The sequence below is a fragment of the Anser anser genome (assembly GCF_964211835.1).
Source record: "Anser anser genome assembly, chromosome: W".
Taxonomy (NCBI): domain Eukaryota; kingdom Metazoa; phylum Chordata; class Aves; order Anseriformes; family Anatidae; genus Anser; species Anser anser.
The window spans coordinates 14,632,566-14,652,277 of NC_139731.1; the positions used below are offsets into that span (position 1 = coordinate 14,632,566).

The following is a 19,712-nucleotide window of genomic DNA, read 5'->3' on the forward strand; positions in this document are numbered from 1 at the left end:
ATTCAGGCCCTTAAGATGCTGAAAACTTAGCAAGATAAAGCTTTTCGAACTTTAGTTTACGCTTTTTGAACATATTTGGAATATCGTGGAGGTGCGCTTCACCAAATGGCGGAGGTCGGGAGGGAGCTCTGACTTCATCCAGTCAAGCCCCAAAATTAATTTTAAGTCCTCAGCATCCAAGTACCTCCACGAACCACACAGAAGGCACCACGTCACACCTAGACCTCCCCATAGCAGAAAAAAAAATTAATGGCTGGTTTGAATTTAAGATTTTTTTCAGGTTATTTTCAAGCAAGTGGTTTGCAAGTGGATTTCCTGATCCATCCCCAACAGTATCTGAACCAGCCCAGACAGCCTTAGCACTGGAGACCTTAGAGCTAGATTTGCACAAGTGGTTTGGTGCCTGAAGTTGCCTAATTTGCTATTTTCTAAGAGTCTTCGGTGGAAATGAAGCTGATACCTCGCTTTACTAAATTCTGGTAGACATCCACCTGCTACCACAACGTGCCTAAATCCATTCGTAAATCTTGCTTCTACTGAATAAGACGCAGAACTTTTCTCAGTGAAATTTCCTTGATATTTGTACTCTCATTTCAGAACCTCCTTCTTTCTTCTCTGCTTTTCTTAAATATAACTTTGTGCAGTACTTTGCATCACAGCAGATGACCTCCTGCACCCTTGCCCAGCTTCAGGAAGTAAAAGCAGGCAGTTTGTTTCTTTCACCTGTTTTTCACTTTTTTTTTTTTTTCTAAACTATTAACAGTGCAATAGGACTATCGACCTATTCGTGGAAAAGAATAGGAACAGATTTGCAACAGCCTTCCTGTCAAGACTTCTAGTGAATGCCTCATTCAGGCAAATTTTATGCTGTATATGGATCACCTGCGTTTAACTGCAGTTACTGGAAGTACAGAAACAACATGCCAGAAAGCACAAGCGGTGTGATTCCAACAAACAAGATGCATTTGCGTTATCTGCCTACTTTGCTTTTTGACAGGCCTTTTTGTACGTGTTTAAATACAGTGCTAAGCATAGAACTAAAAGCCTAGTTCCCACTGCAGTCTGATTTATTATACAGTTTATTTCCTGTATCAGCGATGCATTTGCTTGAGTACTCTCTCTAATAAATAACTCAAAGTAATTATGTACGCTTTATAAGCTGTTTGCATCCACTTACATTTATGGACGAAAGCAAACTGTAGCAGAGAGGCCTGCAAAGGCTGCTCTGGAGAGCTGAGATAGCAGCAATTTAAACTGGTGCCAATTCGAGTCCCACCTGAGATGAGTCTGCGCTTGGTGGTTCACACATCCTTCGTTTCCCGGCAAGCTGCCACCACGCAGCAAGGTCACGAGATAAAGAAACCAGCACTAACGCCTGCTTTCTTTTTTTTGCCACAAGTATGGAGTAAGCTTCTGGCGTTTTCAAATGAGATGTTTCACCTCAAAATATCATTTCGCTAGGGAAAAAACAGGCAGCAGCATAAGGGAACAAGATGGAGCTCCTTAGTGCAAAATGTTAAAACGAGCCCAAGGACAGCTCTTGCTTTTCTTTGTCATGTTCACAGCTGCTAGAGGTGAGTATGTTACACAGTGTATCTGTGAGAAGTTACAGAAATGCAGTTAGTATTATCTTTTATTGCATGAATTATACCACCTGTGCATGCTCAGAGTAACAAAACCAGGTTTTAATATCACCAAGGGATACAGGTCTAGGAGAAAGCTCTATCTGTGAAACGCTGATCAGATGGCGGCTTATGTTCCAAGGGTGTTGCAAAAGCTGATTTCGCAGTAATACAAAATTCGCTCCCTTATAGGGTGGTTTATTAAGGGAGAGAAAGCAGCATTAGGCGACATCTGACAAGGAATATTCTCTGAATCAACTCATTACAATGGAAATAGAGCAACAATGGTCCGATACCCAGCCGTGAACATTGCAGACCGATCCACACGGTTTCACAAAAACCGGGCAAAGGTAGGAAGCAATATTCCTCACCAGAGGCGTCTGACGGGCCTGTCAGGCAAATACTCTGAGCAATTCTTCGGTAGAAGAAAACACAGTTCAAGAACGAACCCGGACCCCGGTGTCAGTTCAAGGACAACAAGTTGCCTCTCACCACTTTAGCGCACGGCCCTTTAACGTGTAACATCAGCCCCTAAACATTTACCAGCTCTTCTTGCTATCATAATACCCTCTAGATACCACCCTCTACGTACTATCCATGAAACATTTCTATAAAAAATAAGGTATGCCCATAGGACTACTTCTGGGAAGGTGATAAATCCTAAACAGCAATCCCAAATCGCTGGAATTTGGTTTTTGTTTTGTGTTTTTTTTTTTTTTTTTGTTGGTTTAATTATTAGTTTGGAATCATTTAGAGAGTCCTCTGGTCTGGCAGAGAGGACAAGGCAGGAATTGTTAGCTCTACTCCTACAAGGCACAGAGGCATCATTTTGGGATGCAATTCGGCACCAGAACACATCTTCCCAGGAGGAGGCATAGGTGGACTCGCTCAGTTCGCTTTGTTTATCGTGAAGTGAGCAGTTTTATGAACCCCTTCAGGCTGGGGACTGTCTGCAGGTTTTCCTAAGAACAACTGTATGAAGCAATTAATTTTTAAATAAAAGCCTGCTTTATTATAATTCAAATTACACAAGCATGTTAAAAGAGATTTTAGTCCCTTTTTTTTTTTTTTTTTAAAACACAGACCTGCATCGTTTGAAAGCACTGCAACAGAATATAACGCAACAATTCTCCTGCATCACGCACCCGCCGATCCCTTTCAGGAAAGAAAGGCACAACGTTTAAAGGAAAAAAAAAAGACTTAAAGTATCAAATCAAGACTTTTGGCTAAGTAAATTTTGCAGATAGCGCAACTCCTTTAGCTCATCCGCAAATTTCACACAGCAGTCTCTATTCCTCATAGCTTGACCATAACGTTTACCGTAACGTTTACGCTGCCGCGATGCAATTAATAGTTCTCTAGCAAGGTCAAGAACAGCTTAGTTTTGAAGTGGAAGAATGAAATATTGCACTCACATTCCGTGAAACTAAGAAGCAACACGTTTATCTTCCAAAGCTAGCTTAATCCGTAAACTATTTAACCTAATCATGCCCAACAGGTTATAGATGCAAAGTGGTTCCAAGGGAGGGAAATAAAGAATAATTTAACACAGTTTGCAAACATTTTAAATAAGAAATCCGCTAGCTGCCGTTTTAGTGGCAAAAGAGACCTTCTCCTGTACGTGATAAAGGGTTTTATTCAGCTGAAATGTGCAAAGGAGTGTCTCAAAGTGAGAGAAATATCAATCACCAGTTCATATTGGACACCAGGGAATGAAATCCTCATGAATGAATCCCTTTAATCTGTTTTCTTGTCAGAATTTTCTGTGGATCTCTTTGCAGCGATTCCATTTGCAACCCCGTTGCTTTCGAACTGCAAATAAAAGAGAGCACCGTTCAAACGAGACATCAAAACAAAGACCAGAACAGCGACATTTGGGGATGAAAATGACTTTCAGAAGCAAGGCCGGTGAAACCCCATGAAGAAATCTGCCCCAAAAACCAGAGTGATTGCGTTTCTTTATATCTACGTGTGATTATTTGGGGCTGAGGGCAGACACAACCCGTATATATCTCCGCATTTTGTTAGAAGAGATGGATAGTAAACGCACAACTTCAACACACTGAACATTTTCTCCCGTTACGAGTGGCGGAGCTAGCAGAACAGTTACTTTTACTGCTCAAATCCTTACTTCTCGGAAAGAACAGCCAGTTGTTCAACACGTCCGTGTATCTGCAAGCTTCTTCAGAAAACACGTACGATTCCTGTCCTTCCAAGACTTCCCAGCAGCAGTCCTGGAGCAACTGCTATTGCTGGCTAGCTCAGTACCGATGGCTCCCTTTTATATGACTACTGCCACAAAAACTTCTCTAAAAACACCCAACTACCCGCTCTTTTGTGGCGCCCACCCCGCACTATTATCAGGTGCTCTACCTGGACTTTCCCTCCTTAGCTTAAAGGCATTAATCTTACTTTGTAAATTCCAGGCTCATCCTCCTTATCTCTTTCGCTGGCTGAAGGTGCCCGTGGATTTCCAGCACCGCCTCCTTGCCCTTGTTTCGCGGCTGTGGTTTCTTGCACGGCTTTCTTGGGCCACACGCGCTTAATGAAAGGTGCGATGACGGGATAGATGTAGGGCTCCAGGAATTTCTTGTAGACCCAGAGAAGGACCGGAATGACGATACAGGGAATGCACACCATGGCTTCCTCTTGTTCCGGGACAAAGCTGCTAGGAAAAACAACTTCAGATTACAGTTTCTGTATGCAACGAGCTAAGAAAAAGTCTCACGAAAGGATTTTAGTTATTGTTTAAGCAGAAAAGATTCTTTAACAATAGATCTTTGAAGTTTCAAAAACGCTGCCATTATTCCTTGAGAACAGCTGCACGTTCCAATGTTATAAAGTCCTCGGGAACAATAAGGCCAACATTCCTGGCATCTTAACAAAAAAGAACAAGGTTTGCTATTAACTCATCACCCCTACAGCTAGAAGTTTGAAAGACATTCAGAAAATCAAAGTTTTTGCTTAAACCAAACTAAAAAAATGTAAGCAGTGATCTGAAGATACTAGCCCAGTTCTCCCACCCGGATCCTCCCAGATCTCCCACCAATCCAGTAATAACTAGCCAAACTATCAGAAAATCAATCCTTCCCTTTCTCTCAAACCCTGGAAGTAATTTTCGAAAACAGCGCCTTGAGGTCTGCGATGAAAAAAGCAGAAAAGCAAAGTACAGGCAGGGAAAGGTGCAACGGGGAGTGGGAGCACTTAAATAGGACCAGAACCGTCCCTTTCAGTGGCGATGACCTGTTAGATGTGCGAAGCCCCGCTGCATGTTTGCCCTTCACATTCTCCCTTTCTAGGCCACCCACATCTGAATTCTTCCATTAAGACACAAAATAAAAGGGAAAAATCTGCGGAGAGGGAAAGGGCAGATCCTCTTTTGGGATCCTCGCTTTGCTCTTCCCAAACTGCCCTAGCCAAGCGTAGCCCCACACCCTGGGAACATCAGTTCCAGCTGACTGCTTCCAAGCGGAGTTTTTGCCTCTTCAGATGCAGTTTTACAGGAGCCAAGTCTCCAAAGGCAGAACGCAACCTTGAGAAAATAGGAACGAGGTAAACCATGAAAGCCCTTTGAAAAGATTTATGCGCTCTCTCTTCTAGAACTTCCTAGATGTTAAATCTTCTGTGCGATGCTGAGGATTCAGCCACTAGCTGAAGAACGGGCAGGGGGGAATCAACAGTGGCTGCCTCTCCAAGTCTGAGAGTCTGTGCAGCCACTGTGTACCACGCGTCCAAGCTAAAAAATAAGTCCCACCTCTGCCAGATACAGAAGAAAGTTCTGGTGTTTCAGTTCCAGCGGCTAACGTATTGAAACATTTTTTCCCCCAACCTTCTCTGTGATGCCGTTGTGCTGTTGGCAGGGTTAATTTTTAGGAAAAAAGAATACCAGAAGGGCAAACGGTGAGATGTCAATAGCAGGCTTTGCTCCTTTGTGATACAGGCTTTTGTTTCTCCGCAAACCACCCCACGTTCGAGTCAGCGCAGAGAACAAGCGTGACACTGCAACTACAAGCACGTTCGCTCTTTTTTGTTCCCCGCGTTTGATTTGCTGGGTTGTCACCCATTTTTACGCAAACACAAAAAAGGCCGGGTACACGAAGGGCTCCATTGACCCCCTTAAGGCCGAGCCGGCCCAGCCCGGTTACCTCACGCGGCCCATCCATCCCCGCGGTGTTTCCTTCCCCTAGGCCAGCCCCCGGCCGCCGTTACACGGCCGAGCCCCGGCTCCCGCTGCCTTTAACCCCCTCCCCTCTCCCCAGGCCCTGCAGACGAACGGCGGTGCGGAGGCTCGCCCGACAAACCGCCCCCGCCCCCCCTCACCTCAGACCGCAGCTCCCCCCCGTCCTCACCGCGCCGCACCGGAAGCGGCCCCCGCACTTCCGCCGGACGCGCCTCGCCCGCCCCGCCCAATAGGAGGCGCCGCGCGCGTCACGTGCCCCGGGCGTGGCGTCACGGCGGCGTGACGTCACGCAGGTGACGTCATAGGCACAGACAGGACACGGGGTGGGTGCGAGCAGAGCTTTATTTGGGGTCCGGGGGGGGGGGGGTGGGAGGGCTACTCCCGGGCCATCAGCTTCTGCTTCTTCAGCTTCTTCTGCGAGATCTGCAACGGCAACGAGCACAGGGTCAGCGGCGTTGCCTCCCCAGCCCCCCGCAGGCGTCATTTTACCAATTCCCGCCATCGTTTGGGGCCTCCTCGCGCCGCGCCCCTACAGGGAAACGTCCCCGTCCCCCCAACCCCGGCACACACCCCTTGCTTCTCGTCCGAATCTTGGGATCGATACCGAGGTTGCTCAGAATTCATGTCATTTTTTTTTTTTCACGGGTATTCCAAAGGTGTCCTAAGGTAAGTCCTCACAGCAACCCTCCTGTCCCAAAAACACCTTGTCACCCGATTCGGGGTCCTGAACGCCAGCAGGGAACGCGCCCCTTGTTACCTTTTTCTTCTGAGCCACCTCTTCTTCCGGCTTGGGGACGATCTGCTCCTTCTCGGTGAGGATCATCTCGATGTGGCAGGGGGAGCTCATGTAGGGGTTGATCCTCCCGTGAGCTCTGTAGGTGCGCCGGCGCATTTTGGGAGCCTTGTTCACCTGGATGTGCTCGATCACCAGGGAATCCACATCGAGTCCCTGCGCGGGGGGAACAAAAACAAGGTGCCGCGACTTGATTCGCTCCGCAACTAACTTCTGCGGCAGAACCGTGACACCGCAAGTCAGGGAAGCGCAGGGCTATCCCCCTACGTGTCACGGCCAAGTTACATCGCGCTGATGGCTCAGCAAGAAACGATTATTTCACGGTCATTCCAAAGGTGTCCTAAGATCGTCATCACCGCCATCAGAATCGCCAAGTAAAGCGCTGAGTGCGCTGCAAAGCTACAGACTGACCAGGATAGCGCTTTTGGGGGATTTTAGGAGCTTGCTCCCCCACCACGCACACTCCCAATAGTTGACAGCCATCCACCTGTGAAAAACTAACTCCTTTTTACCTCAAAAAAAAACGCACGCAGCGGAATTCAACCAGCAAACCAAACCCTCTAGGCCCCGCTTTCAACCACAAAACGAGTCCTTTGGACTTCTGAGCACCGAGTTCAGGTGCACGAACGCGCACGGCCACACGAACAAGGCGCGTTTAATAACATCTGCTCGGCCCACCTTGAGCTCAGCATTGCTCTCTGCGTTTTTGAGCATGTGCAGCAGGAACTCCGCGCTTTTCTTGGGCCAGCGTCCCTGTGTCCAGCCCCACTGCTTGGCCTGTAAGAAAAAAAAAAAAAGAGAAACGGTTTTGTCCCAGTACGACACAACTTGCCCTTTTACATGGTAGTAGTTTGTCATTACGTGTCCCTTCACTTCGATCACTCAGAAAACTGATTTCTTTTCACGTTGAATCCAAAGGTGTCCTAAGAAAGTCATCACCGCAATCGAAGCGAACGGTTCTACACCTCGCACAAGAGCGAGCCGAAATAATTAAGATCAATGCCCTCGCCACGTTTCCATGCCAGCCCTCACCTGGGCGCATCTACCAACTCCTCCGTTGTAGCGACGGAAGGGCACGCACTGCTTCTTCAGGGTCACGTCCTTCAGGTACTTGGTGGCCTTGCGGATGTGCATGCCCTTGATGGCCTGGGCAGTCTCGCGAGTGTTCTAGCAAGAAAAATAAAAACACACGGTGAAAGCTCCTCTTAACACTTCTTTCCACATTACAACGGGAGTAAAAGCACTGGATTTTCACCTTTCTTTTCCTTTCTCCAAGGAAAGAGGCAATCATACTCTTTTTTACTACAAGCTCAGTTCAAAAGAAGCCACCAAAAAAGTACTATCAGCAACTTTTTTTTTTTGCTACCTACAATTCTTAGTCCAACCTCCATTACTGAGTTCACAGCTCTGTGATGCCTTTATTGTTTTTTTTTTTTTTTACCCAGAGCTTTCCAACCAGCAAATTTAAAATTGAGGATTTACACTTATCATAGCTCCCTCTTTGGCCACTAACCCAAAAAAACGGAAGCCTGAATGATTAAATTCCTGTCAAGATATCCAATATGGCACCTCACAGGTAAACACAAGCTATACAAACAAGCTACAAAATTTAATGTCTATATAAAGGGATTAAAAAAAGAGGGAATGAAAAGCATCAACAACAAAAATCAACGATAAGTTATTGGTGCTTAAGTTACTTCTTAATTTTTGCACTTAATATACGATTACAATAGAAGAACAAACCAAATTAAATGAAAGCTCTTTTCACCTGCACTATATAACACTCAGCAGAAAAGCATATTCTCAGCTTCGTTTCCATGATTAACCCAAATTACTCTCATATTCACTGCTGCACCTAGGGGTTTTCCAGAGCAACGTATGAACCCGTATCACTATTCATGCCGAACGCTTGCTGCCATACTTCTCGACCACTAAAATGACAGGATTAGCAGGGAGATCCTTCCCAACATCGAAGCAGGCAGTGAGAAAAAGGAAACAAATCCCTAGTTCTAGTCTTAATTCCTCCTGCTAACTTCCCTCCAACTACCTCTTTCCTTTTCTATTAGCTCTATTAGGCAGCAAACTAAGAGAAGAGCATCTTATTTTTCTGTTCCTGCGGATAAAGGTCATTACGAGCAGCTTGAGCGCACGCAGGCTGTAACCTACACCACCCCACTTCATAAACTACAGAATAACACGGGAAAATAAAGGTTATCTCCTTCCAAAACCCAGCTTGGGTTTCCCACCACGCGCGGGCCACGTACCTTGAAGTGCACTCGCAGGTTGGAGCCCCTGGACTTGCATGCTGCGGAGGGAAGAGACCAACTTCTGAAGTGAAAAAGCGAACGATTTCAGGGAGTAATACGGCAACAAGAGATCAGAGAACAACTCACACTTCGTGGGGTTCTCCGGATCCAGCGAGTAGCGGACCATTTTGGGAGCTCAACTGCGGGGAAGCAGGGAGAGAAATCATACTGGGCTTCTAACACAGACAAGCAGAAAACAGACCGCTTTCCTCACAACCGACGGCTAGCTGACAAAGCCCCTCAGAGATAGATTTTCTTTCCACAATTAAATCCAAACGTGTCCTCCCCCCCCCCCCCCCCCGCCCCGCAGCCTCAGGGCCCGCTCCCCCCTCACAGCCCCGGCACCTCCGCGCTCCGCCATCTGCGGCGCCAGCGCCGCAAACGCCGATGGCAGCCAGCGGGCCGAGGCGCCCCCGCGGCCCCTCATGGCCTCCCCGGGCTGCCCGTGGCCGGGACGGGGCCGGATGGAGGCGGATGGCGGCGGATGACGAGCCCACGGCGTCCTCACCTCAGGGCGGCGGCGGGGAAGAGGAAGGGCGGCGCCTGGCGGGGGGCGGGGAGGGCCGCGGGGCCGCTCTCGCGAGACAAGGCGCGGGGTCTCGCAGGTCTATCGTGGGCATGGGCTTTGTCGCGACAGGGCTCCGCGCCACCCAAAAACCGGACCCCGGGTCTGAGAGCGGTGTCCAAACGCTGCTTGAGCTCCCTGGGGAGCCTGGCCCAGTGCCCGGGCACCTCTGGGTGCAGAGCCTCGCCCTGGCGCCCAGCCTGACCCTCCCCTGCCCCAGCTGTGAGGGTTCAAGTCGTGGTTTTGCGCTGAAAAATTCCGCCCTTCGCGCATATCCAGAAGCGATCGTGCGGGCATAACAGTGGGGAGGGTGTTAAGCAGTTAAAGGGGAGGTCCCACTGTCCCACAAAAAGGAGGATAGCTGAGAAAAACAGGACGAGCGGTGTGAAATCAGTAAAAACAAAAAATCACGGGCCCTCTAGTCATGACAAAAGAAGGAAAAAAAAAAGGGGGGGGGGGGGAAGTAATGGTTAGCCAAATAAAATTGTACATATTTGGGCCCCTCAGTACAAGAAGGACATTGAGGTCCTGAAGCATGTCCAGAGAAGGGCTGTGAAGCTGGTCAAGGGTCTGGAGCACAAGTCCTGTGAGGAGCGGCTGAGGGACCTGGGGTTGTTTGGTCCGGAGAAGAGGAGGAGGCTCAGGGCAGACCTTATTGCTCTCTGCAACTACCTGAAAGGAAGGGGTCGGCCTCTTCTCACCCATAACTGGCGGTAGGACCAGAGGGAATGGCCTCAAGTTGCGCCAGGGGAGGTTCGGGTTGGAAATGAGGAGACATTTCTGTCAGAAAGAGCAGTCAGGCGTTGGGACGGGTTGCCCGGGGAGGTGGTGGACTCACCGTCCCTGGGGGTGTTCAAGGAGAGGTTGGACGTGGTGTTTAGGGACATGGTTCAGTGGGTGACATTAGTAGTAGGGTGATGGTTGGACCACATGTTCTTGGAGGTCTCTTCCAGCCCTAATGATCCTAGGATTCTACACCCAGGGTTGCCCTGTTTCAGGAAGCGTGCAGGTCCTTTGCCTATTGTGGGGCAAGTGACACCCAAGGCCCACTCGTGGCTGCACAGCCCCATGTCTTAGCCTGAGATGTAAAAATAAAATGTTTCTGTGCATAAATGATCGTGCCCGTGTCTATGTGGGTATGTGCACCCAGGCATGGACCTGTTACGGGCTGCCCCCGGCTGGAAGCACGGTTCCACAAAATGGCGCCAGGCCCAGCGCCCTGAGGTGCTTCAGGGCAACCCAGGTGCTGCACCTGAGGGTGACAGGGAGGTGGCCCCTGCACTCCGTGCCCTGGCCATGGCGGGCTTGTCCCACCCCTTGTAAAATCACCTACCGGCGAACAGAGAGAGAGAACGAATTTGCCCCAGGGAAAGGGCATGGAGAGCAGTGCCTCAGCTGGGCTCAGCACCCAAAATCAGCGGGTGTTAAAATGAAAGGCTCATTTTCAGGGCAGGGGCTAAATCCCCTCGGTCTGCCTGTACCATGTTTGGGTAATTCCTACTGTCCTTAACCCTCTTTCACTTCTGGGAGCTTCTGCTACCTCCTGCCAGTGCCTTTGCCCCATAACCAGGACAACAAGAAGAGGGCGAGATGGGACGCATGGAGAGGCAGTGCAGGAGGTAAAATGGAGGACCTTGAGTTTCACTCATCACCTCAGCGTTATATTTAGGGGCGAGAGGCACCACATTCACCTTCATGCCATGGGGTTAACTGCCTCTGTTGTAGGGCTTGGCGCTCGAGCCATGCTGGCCAACAAGTGGCTTTTGTTTCTTTACTCGGTTAACACAGGTGGACTGGAGAGTCTTTGCGGTCTAGGCTGGGCCTTGCAGAGGCCACCACATAGTGGAGACTGTCTCCAAGTAGATTTGTTGCCAAAGACATCTCTTAAATGCAAGGTGTGATTAAACCCAATGGCTAATTAGGCCACATCGATTGTTTACATCACTACATTCGCACCAGATTTGCGACTGAAGGAATTACAAAATTGCCCTGGCAGGTTCCTTGCTAAGCAGGGAAGACATCTGTTTTATTCAGGAAAGCAAAGCCTGGTCAGCTGAGCAAAGAAAGACACAGTCAAACCGATTTTTCTAACCCTCAGGCTAAGGCCAGGGTTGGTAGATCAATTCGGTGAGGCTGAAGCAAGTCTAAGTGCTGCAGCTAGATGGCAGGCTAGGATGAGAATAGAGAGCAGGGACACCACATAGCATAAAAGAAAAAAAAAATAGAGATTAAGACTCATATTTATGAATCACAACTGGTATTTACAGCAGCATTATAAAAAAGTAAAATATATATTTTTTAAATCGAACCTTTATGTGTTAATAGAAAATGTGTTTCTTATTTTAGGTTGTGTTTGAAACTAGAACTGCTCGGGAAGTTGACCAAACCGCTTTTCAGTGAAACGAAAACATCTCCTGAAAGCGGTACCCAGCTACAGCAAAATGCTTAGTAAGAAAAGTTTGATGGAAGAAGGGAAAAAAACATTGATCTGCTGTCCAGGCACCTCCCTGGTGTGAGAGAGGTCCGGGTTAAACGCTGTTTAGATTAAGCAGGCAGAGCAAGAGCCTACTGCCCATGTGAATGCTCAGACCACTGGGATATTTTCAGATCTCTTCTTTAGCGCTAATAAACTCCAAAGCTTTGAGGCTAGGATTTCGCCCAGATGGGATGCGGAAAATATTTGAACTATCACAAATATTTACACGGATGGGAAACGTAGAGCTGTAATTTTAACTGCAGTTCCCCGTTCACCTGCCTTAAAAGGTTCCTTTTACTTTGCTGTCGAGGAGATGCTTCCTGCATCTTCTCTTACAGCTGCAACGTCTCCGAGTAACTTGGTAAGCACCGACCTCAAAGCTGCGAACCTCGCAGCACTGCTGGGGTATGGGCAGATATTATTTCTTCGGTTTATGTGTGAGATTCCTGTGAAGAAAAAGATTTAGAAGCCCATTTAGAAGCCACGCAGCAGGTCAGTACACACACCAACCTCAGCGCAGTGGCAATGTGAAGGAAGATCAGCATTGTCCAAATACACACGCGACAGCCTTTCTAAGCCAAGTATTACTAGAGAAAAACAGACTCATGACTTTGAGGAACAATAAAAATGGAAGAAGATATCTCAGAGACGAGTTTCGACACTTCCTTAGTGTCTCGGTTTCCTTTTCTGTGGAAGAAAAATGGTAGTGTTTCCAGGAGCACTAAGTGTCCAGATGTGATAAACAAAAACTAGCAAAAAGTGAGGTCCTCAAGCACTGCCAGGGCCTTCCCCGCCATCCTGTGGGAATCTCCGCTCACAGCCGGCACGAGTGCAACTCTCCTCCGTCATTACTTCTGCTCTCCATGGGGAAGGAAACCAGCATTTCCACGGGAAGCACCTTTACAGGCAGCTTCTCAGCAGCAGAGCGCAGGAGCAATGGGCCACCCAGAGAAAGCCGGAAGGGAGATGAGAAAAATAAGCAGCTGGCGCATGACGGGAATCATCCCGGGGTCATTCATCAATCGAATCCAAAGCAAACAGGGCACGTTTTCTGTCACTTACGCTTTCTGTTTCCCCAGGCTGTAACTGTTCACAATCGGGGCTGCTGAGGGCTTGCGGCGGTGGCAGCGCAGAGGTAGGAACTTCGGCAAGGGGCATCAGGAAATGAGGTGCATGCTTTCTTCTTCGTCGGGAGGTTGACAGCTGCTCGCAGAGGCAGCCTAGCAGATAGCTAGCGCTGAGATCAGGACTGAGGCAGCTGAGCGCGTGTCCTCAGAGAGAGCTTTTGGATCCTAAGCAGAAAGGTTTTGGCACCTAAGTCCAAAATCGTGTTCCTTGAAACTCCTGCATAAGGGGCAGCTGTCTCCTGATCCTCCTGGAATCCAAACTCTGTAGGATTTAGCCTTAAACTCCCCTGGTGCCATCCCTCTTGGCTCTCCTGCCCGTACCGCCCAGCCCTGGTGACTCAGCCTTGCGCTGCGTACGCCCGACTTCGCTCAGCAGACGTCGAAATAAAGATCCAACTGTTCAGCTCCTTCACGTTTGGGAGCTCCTGGTGGTCACATCCTCCTGGGAAGGCGGTGGCGTGGTGGCCACGGCGTGCTCCCGGGACGCGAGACCCACTTTTGCTTTCCTTCCCTTGAGAGGATTCAAAGCCACGTCCTAACCGCGAGGCTCTTCTGGGGCAAAGATGTTCCCACCCTTCCTGCTGCGGGTTTTCTCCTGAGCAGCACGCAGCCTGCGTGGGGGCAGCAGTTCCTAAATTACTGATTTCAGCCCAGGAGGGGCTGCGCTAAAATCCCTCTGACCGATAGCTCCGGCGGGGCTCGTTGGCCGAGCTGAACTCTGGCTCTCAGAAACCCACCACGTGCCTGCTGTGCTGCAGGAGGGGTTTCTGACCCGCTCCTCGCACAGGAAAGGAAGCTAATTCCTCAGACTTGCCGTAGCTCTCTTGGCGTTTATCTTACAGCCGCAGCTTGCGGAGCCCGAGGGTTACGCGGGGATAAGAACCGCCGTTCGCAAAAAATCGCATGCGAACGGGTTGCTTGCCCTAACGGTTAAGCAGGAAAACCTGAAGACAGAAAGCACCCAATACCGATTTGAAATGGAAACCTGCTTGAACGCTGGAGCTGGAAGCTGCTGAAGGCTTTGCAGCCTTCCCACAGCTGCCTGCACCTTCTCCCTGAGCTCCTGGGATTTTAAAGAAGAGACGTGTGATGCTTCTAGAGGGGGCTAAAAGTCCCTCGCTTTCAAATCAAATCCATAATACGCCTTATATACATGTGTGTCGAAATATATATATGAAATACGTATTGTATAATAAATGTAAGTTAAATATAATTATATATTCACGTGTTTTTATATGTATGTGCATGTTTTAACGTACAGCTATGTATGTGTATGAATCCTCACGTATCATCTGAAACACGGGAATGGCTGGAATGCTTTTGCTTCCCCGTGAGTGCTCCTAAGGGGAGGTCCTTTACAAGGACAGGTGAGCTCCGCCGTCTGTTTCTGTTGCGCGCGTCCTGTCCCCAAGTCCAGGGTGAGGAAACAGCCCCCGGAGCGCGGCGTCACGACGGCTGAGCTCCTGTCCTGACCGTCACCGCTGCTGAGGGGTGACGCAGCGGCACAGCACCTTCCCCACGCTGCTGGGGACCAGCCAGGAACCCCGGGCGAGACAAAAAGGAAACATCGAGAGGTGAGGCCCCAACACTCAACGATCGTTGGCGTGTTATCCAAGAGCGACGGGTTCATCCACCCCCCCCCCCCCCCGCGCGCCCAGATAGGAGGCAATCGCCGGTAAAACAAACCTCCCGTGCGATCGAATAACCTTGTAGCCGATGTCGGTGTTTATCCGATGCATCCCCTGCTGGCAAAGCATTTACGCAGGTTGTGCAGGTCTGTGACTGCGCGTTCCCGGCTTTCGGTGCCGGAAAGGGGATCACCGGCCAATCGCCTCGATGAGAAAGGCAGTAAATAAAGACCTCGCGGAAGCGCTCGGTCAGAAACGCCGTCTGGGATAAATTAAAACCCGGTCCTGCGTTTGCCTGTCTGGCTCATAACCGAGAAATACCGCTTTAAACATCTTTATTTTTTTTGTTCGTTAACCAAAATCAGCAACGTCGCCCATGATCTGTGCCCAAAGTTAAGGCACAAATTAAAATGCGGGGATATGTTTGAACGTAAGATTAAAAAAAAAAAACCCTCTAGACCATCTCCAGTGACCCGTTCCAACCTCACCTTTTCTGGTGATGCGTGAATCCTGTCCAACACTTCTAAAGCCAAACAAGCTTTGTGCTGCGCGGCAGCCTCAAACTCCAGCCGCTCGTTCCATCTCCTAAGCAAAACCTCCTCCGTTATTCCTTCCTAGCTCCTTCCTGCAGCTACCTCGTTCAAGAGCTCCTCTGGGGTCTCTTCTTCGCCAGCCCTGCGGCCCTCTCCGGTCCGAAGCTCGTGGAGATCTGCTCAAGCCCCCGAGAAGCCAGCTTGGATGACGCCTACGAACCTCCGCAGCGGTTTCAGCCAGCGGGCAGGTTTCTGCTTGTGGCATCACAAACAGCCGCGGCCCTGAACGTCTGTTCCTGTCTTCCAAAACCCCGCTGATGCCTGGTGCAACCCCTCCAGCCTCTTCGCTTATCACGCGGCTGTTTTCCCCGCGTTCGTTCCTTCGCCTTCCTGTCGGCCGAGATTCTCCCCGCCTTTCCGCCCTGCCGCCTGCAGCGTCTTCCTCTCCGCAACACGCAGGCTTCGATCCTAAATGTCACCTCGGAAGTCGGCCCTCCCTCTTCCAGTCACCCCCTTCCCTTTTGCGACGGCCCTGCCGCAAGCCCCCTCGGTCAACCCTTCCCCTACCCGTCCCGCGCTTACTAATCCCCGGAGCTGAGCTGCCCTCCCCTGGCTCCAGCCTCTCCTCTCCCCCTTCCCAAACTCGGCCTTTTCCAAGCCGGCACGGCCCCGTCACATGCCGGTGCTCGCGGAGGTCACACGATGGGTAGGGACCCGCGGGGCAAGGCTGCGGCGGCGCCCGCTGAGTGGGGGCCCCGCTAGGTAAGCCCACCTCTGGCTGCCACCGTCCCACCGCCCTCAGCCACCCCGTAACTCGATCGGGTGCTGGAGGGAAGCGATGCCGGCCGCGCGGCCCCGCAGCGGCATTGGGGTGCGGGGAAGGGGCACCAGGAGGCGGTTTTATGGGGTGGAGATGCGCCCATACATAGCCCAGCCCAGGGCAGCTCTGCTCTCACCGCTTCCCTTCTTGCCTGTCCGGGCTCTGCTCGCAGCCCCGGGGGCTGTTTCAGGCTCACGCGGCCTCTCCCTGCTCTCCCCCACACCAAAAAGCCCTCCTCGCTTTGCCAAGCACATAACGGGTACAGAAAAGCCCTCGTGTTTTCCCACACCGTGACCTCGCTCCGTCTGCCCGTCTGTCCTTGGACTGGCGTGAATCGCCTGCGCGTCCTAGGCAGGAACGCAAATACGACGTACTAAGAAATGCCCCGAGCTCTTCTTAATTAATAAGCTTAATAAGCTCTTCCTAATAAGACCCACACGCTTGGCAAGCACACTAAAAGTTAGGTAATTAGGGGGGGTAAACGGCCAGAGGGTGAAACGAGCCCTGCGGGGACCGGAGTGCTCGGGGACGTCTCCTCCTCTCCCATGCTCCTACGGCAGACGCTGGGAACACGGGAAAAACATCCTTAATTTTCATCGAGACGCCGAGGGGGTGAGACTGGGATCGGGGGCGGGCTAGCTGCTGGTTTCTCCCAGGAAAATATGGAAGTCGACGAAAAACGAAGCGAATAACCTTGTCGGCGTGAGAAAAGCTACCAGCCGAGTAAGCAGGAGGCTCGCTGCGTCTCCGAGGCTAGCTCAAGGCTTTCCCTGGCTCGGGAAGATCTCGGTGCTGCTGGCTGCTCAAACCTGGGAGGGCAAAAGCCTCAAGGAGCAGAACGCAAAGCAGGGCGCGGAGAACTAAACGATGACCTGACCTTGACGATAGGCACCGGCGTCTTGTGCTGCTTCGTCTTGTGCTGCTTCATCTTGTGCTGCTTCGTCTTGTGCCCCAAAGTGTTTGCCACGCTTTCTGGAAAACAGAAGACAGCGCCTAAAGCCTGAGTTTGCGGGTTGAAACACCGGAACGAACACTGTTGGTTTCCACGGAGCTTTACTGAACTAAATAGCAAATTACGATTATTTTTAATAACTCCTTCTCTTTCTTGTAGGGGAAGCTGAGCGGCGCGGTCAGGGTTCCCTCATTTCGGTGCCCATTTGTATTTACAGGACCGGTTTTGAAAGCCTGTGCGCCGCTGGGATAAACGTGAAGCGGATTTGCGAGTGCCCGCAACCAAGCTCTGGGACGGCTGGTTTGGGATCCGGGCTGGGAGGTTTCCTGATGATTCTGCCAGGATGGCAGCTCGTGAGGCCTTTTAGAGGGCCATTACCATGCGTTGGTCTCGAAAAGCCCTCCGGGCTGCTGCTGCTACCCGCAGGCTGGGGGCTAGGAAGACATTTCGGGGCCTAGGAAGACATTTTGGGGGCTAGGAAGGCACTTCGGGGGCTACAAAAGCCCGTCTCCTGCCTGCTCTTCCAGCCTCCTTTCAATCTGAGCACTGAGGACGTTTCCTGACCGCGCTTCCGCTCCCGATCCGGCAACGTATCCCCACAAATTTAAGGATCCGCTCTGCACATCAGACCCAAACTCCTCTCTGGACTCCGCAGCAGCTCCAGCCCGGCTGGAACAGGGAGGGGACGCACGTGCGGTAGAAAGGCCTTTGGCGCAATTACCCAAAAAAGGTGGTTTTATTTATTTATTTTTAAATGCAGGGTGCAGCGTGCTGAGCTCTCTCCGGCTTCCAACGTGCGCTCCCGCTGCGGGTGGAGGTGCCGTGACGTCCCGCGCGCCATCAGGACAGCCTGGGGGGATCGATGCAAGGCACGGAGCAAAGGGGGGGGGGCAAAAAAGAGAGAAAAGTCAGCAGAGAAATCACGTCGCGTTGCTCAAGCGCCTCCGGGAGGACGGCGCGACGAAAAGGGGACCCAGAAGAAGAGTTGGTCCCCGACGAAGGGGCCGTGGGTTGAGGGCGGCCGCGTTGGGATCGAAGCTTTCCGGAAACCTCCCCGGGGATGCCCGGAGGCAGGTCCAAAGCGTCCCCTTCCCGCCCGGGTGACAACCCTGACAGGAATTAGGGGTCGGCAGCAACGTGGGGGGGGGGAGGATTTACCCTTCGAGGCCCGAACCCCGCGGCCACGTGCTCGCTAAGAACCCAGCGGATTAACGCGGGACGGGAGGCCCCCGCGCGCAGCTCGGCGGGGTCAGCCGTAAATATTCCCTCACAAGCGAAGGCATTCAGCTAAGGATTACATGGGGGTGGGGGGGCCTTGGCGGTCAAGTAAATTCGCAACTAACGGGACCGTTAAGAGCCAGGCCAGGTTAGCTGCCTCGCCGGCCGCCGTTTTATTCCCCCCGGGGGGGAACTCGACAGGCCGTGGCGTAAGAATCGGCTCGGAAGGATGCGAGGGGGGCTGCCTCCGACCAAAGAGGGCTCCCCGGGGCTCGATCAGCAGCGGGTAATGCCGCCGGGGCATGTGAGGCGGTTTCGTAACCCGCTGGAGATTAGCCCTGCTGTAAGCGGGCCTGCCGAGGGCCACGAAGCGGCGGTGGCAGGGCCGCGTTTGAGAGGCTTTAGGAGCGGAGGAGAAGGCTCTCCTCCAGCCCCCCCCCCCAGCACCTCAGGAAGGAATTAGGCAGAGGGAGCCAAGAGGGAAGCTCACACCGATCCCGTTACGTTGTAGGGGCCTGGGCTGCGGTTTATCATTGAAAAGAAATCCGGTTTATAAGTAAAAAAAAAAAAGAATGAGAGCAATCCCTCTTTTTTTCCCTCCTCGAGCGCTCGAGGAGGGAAAAAATGAGCCCTCGACATCTGCTGGGGGATCTCCGGAGCCCCCAACCCCGGAATTGCCCTACCTCGCAGATCTTTGATGTCCGAAGAGGTCTTAAGGGAGCTTATTCGCCCCGGTTTAGCTTTTATCCCCTCTTACCGTACCCAGAAATTCCAGCCGAGAGCCAGGGGAACCCTTCCCGGGGAGAGATTAACCGAAAGGAGGAGTTTTCGCTGAAAACCGCAGGTCTTAACGGAGCGTTGCTTTCCAACGCCGGCTGCGAGAGGGGCTCCCGGCCCCAGGACGCGATGCCCAAACCCACCTCCCTTGGGGGAAACCGTGCGTCCCCCGCCTCCCAGAGCCCCCCCGGCCTCCGTTTATCCTTCGGTGTCCGGAGCCGGGGGTTTCCACGTGAGCCCCGGGGGGAGAGGCTGAGCCCCAACGTGCCGCAGGTGCAGGAGCCGTGGGGAAACCCTCCTGGGCCACGGAGCGAAAGGGAGGAGGAAAGAGAAGAAAGGGGGAAAAGAGGAAGAAAGGGGGGGAAAGGAGAAAAATGGGGAGAAAGGGGAAAAAAGGGGGAAAAAGGGAGGAAAAAAGGGGAGAAAAGGAGGGGATAAATGGGGGGGAAGGGGATAAAGGGGGGAAAGGGAGGGAAAAGGAGGAAAAAAGGGAGAGAAAAGGAGGGGAAGGAGGAAAAAGGGGGAAAAAAGGGAAGAATAAGAGGGAAAAAGGGTGGAAAAGGGAGTGAAAAGGTGGAAAAGGAGGAAAAAAGAGGGGGGAAAGGGGATAAAATGAGAAAAAATAAGGAAAAACGGGGAAAATGGGGAAAAAGGGGGGGGGAAAATGGGGAAAAAAGGGAGGGAAAATGGGGAAAAAAGGGAGGGAAAATGGGGA

General features: G+C 51.4%; 2 protein-coding genes and 1 long non-coding RNA gene across 5 annotated transcripts in view; all 3 read right to left on the reverse strand.

Moving 5' to 3' along the window:
- Positions 1 to 2,611: 2,611 nt before the first annotated feature.
- Positions 2,612 to 6,001, reverse strand: LOC310888653 (UPF0729 protein C18orf32 homolog). Of its 2 annotated transcripts, none has more exons than XM_083815565.1 (3): positions 5,943 to 6,001; positions 4,035 to 4,287; positions 2,612 to 3,434 (listed from the first exon to the last, which is right to left on the reverse strand). In XM_083815565.1, the coding sequence occupies exons 2-3, from the start codon at positions 4,260 to 4,262 to the stop codon at positions 3,360 to 3,362; spliced, it is 303 nt and encodes a 100-aa protein (XP_083671691.1). In that variant the 5' UTR covers positions 4,263 to 4,287; positions 5,943 to 6,001; the 3' UTR covers positions 2,612 to 3,359. The 2 variants fall into 2 exon arrangements, with proteins under 2 accessions (XP_083671691.1, XP_083671690.1); XM_083815564.1 differs by having other exon boundaries at positions 4,035 to 4,290; positions 5,943 to 5,977.
- Positions 6,002 to 6,126: 125 nt separating this feature from the next.
- Positions 6,127 to 9,482, reverse strand: LOC310888652 (large ribosomal subunit protein uL22). Its single transcript, XM_083815563.1, has 7 exons — positions 9,410 to 9,482; positions 8,989 to 9,041; positions 8,860 to 8,900; positions 7,628 to 7,762; positions 7,274 to 7,372; positions 6,560 to 6,751; positions 6,127 to 6,225 (listed from the first exon to the last, which is right to left on the reverse strand). The coding sequence occupies exons 2-7, from the start codon at positions 9,026 to 9,028 to the stop codon at positions 6,178 to 6,180; spliced, it is 555 nt and encodes a 184-aa protein (XP_083671689.1). The 5' UTR covers positions 9,029 to 9,041; positions 9,410 to 9,482; the 3' UTR covers positions 6,127 to 6,177.
- Positions 9,483 to 15,060: 5,578 nt separating this feature from the next.
- The window catches only part of LOC310888655, an 8,142-nt gene continuing 3,490 nt past the window's right edge, over positions 15,061 to 19,712 (reverse strand). Inside the window, exons 2-3 of one of the 2 annotated variants that reach the window (XR_014575998.1) lie at positions 17,724 to 17,852; positions 16,176 to 17,022 (exon numbers count right to left, since the gene is read on the reverse strand). This is a non-coding gene — a long non-coding RNA (uncharacterized lncRNA). Of the gene's footprint in view, positions 17,023 to 17,723; positions 17,853 to 19,712 lie in introns of both variants that reach the window. The other variant, XR_014575997.1, reaches the window with a different exon arrangement.